This window comes from Malurus melanocephalus, unplaced genomic scaffold (genome assembly GCF_030028575.1).
Source record: "Malurus melanocephalus ecotype Western Australia unplaced genomic scaffold, MMel_1.1 scaffold_916, whole genome shotgun sequence".
In the NCBI taxonomy this organism is placed as follows: domain Eukaryota; kingdom Metazoa; phylum Chordata; class Aves; order Passeriformes; family Maluridae; genus Malurus; species Malurus melanocephalus.
This window is the reverse complement of record NW_026624148.1, coordinates 34,465-38,329: the sequence shown is the minus strand read 5'-3', so window position 1 is coordinate 38,329 and position 3,865 is coordinate 34,465. Positions and strand designations below refer to the sequence as shown.

Genomic DNA, 3,865 nt, shown 5'->3' with positions numbered 1-3,865 from the left:
GTACAACGCGGCCCGCGACGGGAAGCTGAAGCTGCTGCAGAAGCTGCTGGGCAGCCGCAGCCGGGAGGAGCTGGAGGCGCTGACGGCGGGGCCSGGCGGCGGCGGCGGCCCCGGGGCYGGCAGCACCCCGCTGCTRATCGCGGCYCGCCACGGGCACCTGGAGGTGGTGGAGTACCTGCTGGATCACTGCGGGGCCCGAGTGGAGGAGGGCGGCTCCGTCAGCTTCGACGGCGAGACCATCGAGGGGGCCCCGCCGCTGTGGGCGGCTTCGGCCGCGGGACACCTGGGCGTGGTGCGGAGCCTGCTGGACCACGGCGCCTCGGTGAACCAGACCACGCTGACCAACTCCACCCCGCTGCGGGCCGCCTGCTTCGACGGACACCTGGAGATCGTGCGGTACCTGGTGGGCGAGCGCGGGGCCGACCTGGAGGTGGCCAACCGGCACGGCCACACGTGCTTGATGATTTCCTGCTACAAAGGGCACCGGGAGATCGCCCGGTACCTGCTGGAGAAAGGCGCCGATGTGAACCGGCGCAGCGTGAAGGGAAACACGGCCCTGCACGATTGTGCCGAGTCGGGCAGCCTGGAGATCCTGCAGCTCCTGCTCCGCTCCAAGGCCCGCATGGAGAAGGACGGCTATGGGATGACCCCTCTGCTCGCCGCCAGCGTCACCGGCCACACCAACATCGTGGAGTACCTCATCCAAGGAGGGCTGCAGCAGGATGAGGCTGCGGGAAGCCAGAGCGGGACCTGTGCCTCGGGTGGGAGCCATCCGAGGGGCTGCAGTGAAGAGGGCTGTGAGGGTTGTGGTGCCTCAGCTTCCRGCCAGGACGAGGTCCCCAATGTGTTCTGCACTCGAGAGGCGGCTGTGGAAGCGCTGGAGCTGCTGGGTGCCACRTTCGTGGACAAGAAACGAGACCTGTTGGGAGCCCACAAGTACTGGCGGAGGGCGATGGAGCTGCGCTGCGAGGGCGGCAAGTACCTGCCCAAGCCAGAGCCCCGGCAGCTGGTGCTGGCCTACGACTATTCAAGGGAGGTGAGCTCTCTGGAGGAGCTGGAAGCCCTGATCACGGACCCCGACGAGATGCGCATGCAGGCGCTGCTGATCCGGGAGCGCATCCTGGGCCCTTCCCACCCCGACACTTCCTACTACATCCGTTACCGCGGCGCCGTCTACGCCGACTCTGGCAACTTCGAGCGCTGCATTAACCTGTGGAAGTACGCCCTGGACATGCAGCAAGGCAACCTGGAGCCCCTCAGCCCCATGACTGCCAGCAGTTTCCTTTCCTTTGCCGAGCTTTACTCCTACGTGCTCCAGGACCGCTCAAAAGGCACTTTAGCCACTCACCTGGGCTTCTCCGACCTCATCGGGGTGCTGAGCAAAGGGGTCMGGGAGGTGGAGAGGGCCCTGGTGCACGGCAAGGACCCCGTGGCCGACTCGGCGCAGTTCACCAAGACCTTGGCCATCATCCTGCACTTGGTTTTCCTGCTGGAGAAAGTGGAATGCACTCCAGAGCAGGAGCACCAGAAACGCCAGACCATCTACCGCCTGCTCAAGTGCAGYCCCCGCGCCAAGAACGGCTTCACCCTGCTGCACATGGCCGTGGATAAAGACACCACCACGGTGGGGCGTTACCCMGTGGGCAAATTCCCCTCGCTGCACGTGGTGAACTTGCTGCTGGAGTGTGGGGCAGACCCGGACAGCAGAGATTATGACAACAACACCCCCCTGCACGTGGCTGCCCGAAACAACTGCCCTCTGATCATGAGYGCCCTGATGGAGGCTGGGGCACACATGGACGCCACCAACGCCTTCAAGCAGACRGCCTACGAGCTGCTGGATGAGAAGCTGCTCACCAAGAGCACCATGCAGCCCTTCAACTACATCACCCTCCAGTGCCTTGCTGCTCGCGCCCTGGACAAGCACAAGATTCCCTACAAGGGATTCATCCCCGAGGAGCTGGAAGCTTTCATTGAGCTGCACTAGGGTGTGAGAGCTGATGGTCCCCAGCCTGTCCCCAGCCTGTCCCACCCCGCCGAGGTTGTGCAGCTGGAGGGCTCGGGCTGGCTGTGCCAAGGTGCCGAGAGCTGTCGCTGTGCTGAGCTTTGTCCCCATCTGTCACCACCCAGCTGGCGTGTCGGGGCAGGGGAGGAGGAGGCTGCAGAGCTYGTGGCTGTGCCTCATTGTCACCTCCAGGTACCAGCTCTCTCCAGTGTCCACAGAAGGCCACGGCCCCTGTCCTTTTTCGTGCCACCGTCTTGTCCTGAGAAGGAAGGAAACGGAGATTCCCTGGGACCTGCTGCCTCTCCCGTTAGTGCTGGATTAACTCAGTGTTCAGCTTTTGGAGCAGCTACACATCCCCCACGTGCTCTGGCCCTTCCCACCCCACACACACCCAACAGATAGAAAGCGAGTGAGGAATAAAATACCCTCCAGCTAATCCTTTCCCCTCCCTCCCATCAGGTTTGGGACAGCCCATGCCCAACAGCCGAGGGGCTCATGCTCTGCCCGGGGATGGCACAGGGCTGGGTGTGCTGAGGTTGGGGTTTGTCTCTCTTGGTTGGCCAAGTAGCAAATGGTGTTAAAGGCCTGAGATTTCCATGATTGTGCATAAAGCTGGGATGTCTTTTCTCTCGTAGAGCCAGGCCCTATCTATGCTGCAAGACTTCTCCAATCCTGTAAGATAGAGGAAGGTCAGTTCTGGTTATACAGTTTCATCCATAGATGTTGTAGTTTATGAATGGGGAGGAAAATCTACTTTAAGAACAAAATCCTAACGTGGTGTTGAGGCCCTTGGCTTGTCCATTCCACTCCCATTTGCTCCATTCCCAGCATGGAAGTGCTTTAGCTCCACAGGTCAGCAGGGATTGAGCTGGAAGGATGAATGTGGATGGCTTTGGAGCCAAAACAGCACATTTGGAACTCTTTTTGAGGTTGAGCTCTTGCAAGCCCTGTAGGCCAGGAGGTACTTGGAGCATGGAGGTGCTCAGAGGGGATTATGAAAGCAAGTGAGTGTTTGTGGTGGGTTTCCACCAGGGTGGGCTGAAGGAAGAAGCAAGAAATGARAGTTTTAAGTTGCCTCCTTGTTCTTCTGAGGTTTTAGTGTCACCTCCTTGGGCTCTGTTATTGCCCCATTCTGAAGCCTCATACAGTGGGTTCTTAGCAGCTGGTTTGGGCTTTTGAGTCTTCTTTTTTTTTGATTTTTTTTTTTTTTTTGTAACTTCACTGAGGATGGTGCTACTTCCAAGGTGGAATTTGAAATCTCACCTGGCTGCTGTTTGGGCAAGCTCCCTCCTTTGATGAGGATCTGCACACACCTTATTTTTAACTCTGTAGTCTGAGGGCAGGTTTTTGCCTCTGTGAGCAGCACCCTCCGTGGTGGAAAACAAAAATTTCCAGCAGTTTGTTCTCATGCAGGGGGTGCTGGGCAGCCTGTGGCTCATTCCCTGACCCTGAGCAGGGTGGGAAGCAGAGCTGAGGGGGGAAGCAGCTGCCTCRGAGCTCTGGGAAAGGTCCCACCTGGGAGAGCAAACCCCTGGCCCCACCCTCKCTCTCTGTGCTACTGAAGCTTCTCTTCTTGTATTTATCAGCCTCAATAACCAACGCTCTCTGCCCCTTCAAGGTATTGTAGATCTGCCAGTACATTTTGCAGTGTTAACTATAACATTTATTTATAAAGCGAGGAGGTTTAACTTGAATTGAGCTGTAAAGTGCAGAGTTAGTTTAGCTGCCTTCTATTTTTATTTTTTTTTTTTTTTCCTTTTGGCTGAAACCTGAACTAAACTGCAGGAATGGGATTTGTTCCTTTGTGAGCTGATGAGCGCTCTTAACTTTAAATAATAAAACAAAAAATGGCTGCTAGAA

General features: G+C 57.6%; 1 protein-coding gene across 1 annotated transcript; it reads left to right on the top strand.

Moving 5' to 3' along the window:
• Position 1: 1 nt before the first annotated feature.
• On the top strand, positions 2–3,865 carry FEM1A (fem-1 homolog A; the record flags this gene model as incomplete). Its single annotated transcript, XM_057386116.1, has 1 exon — positions 2–3,865. A coding segment is annotated over one exon (1,986 nt), but the record flags the coding sequence as incomplete, so codon positions are not given.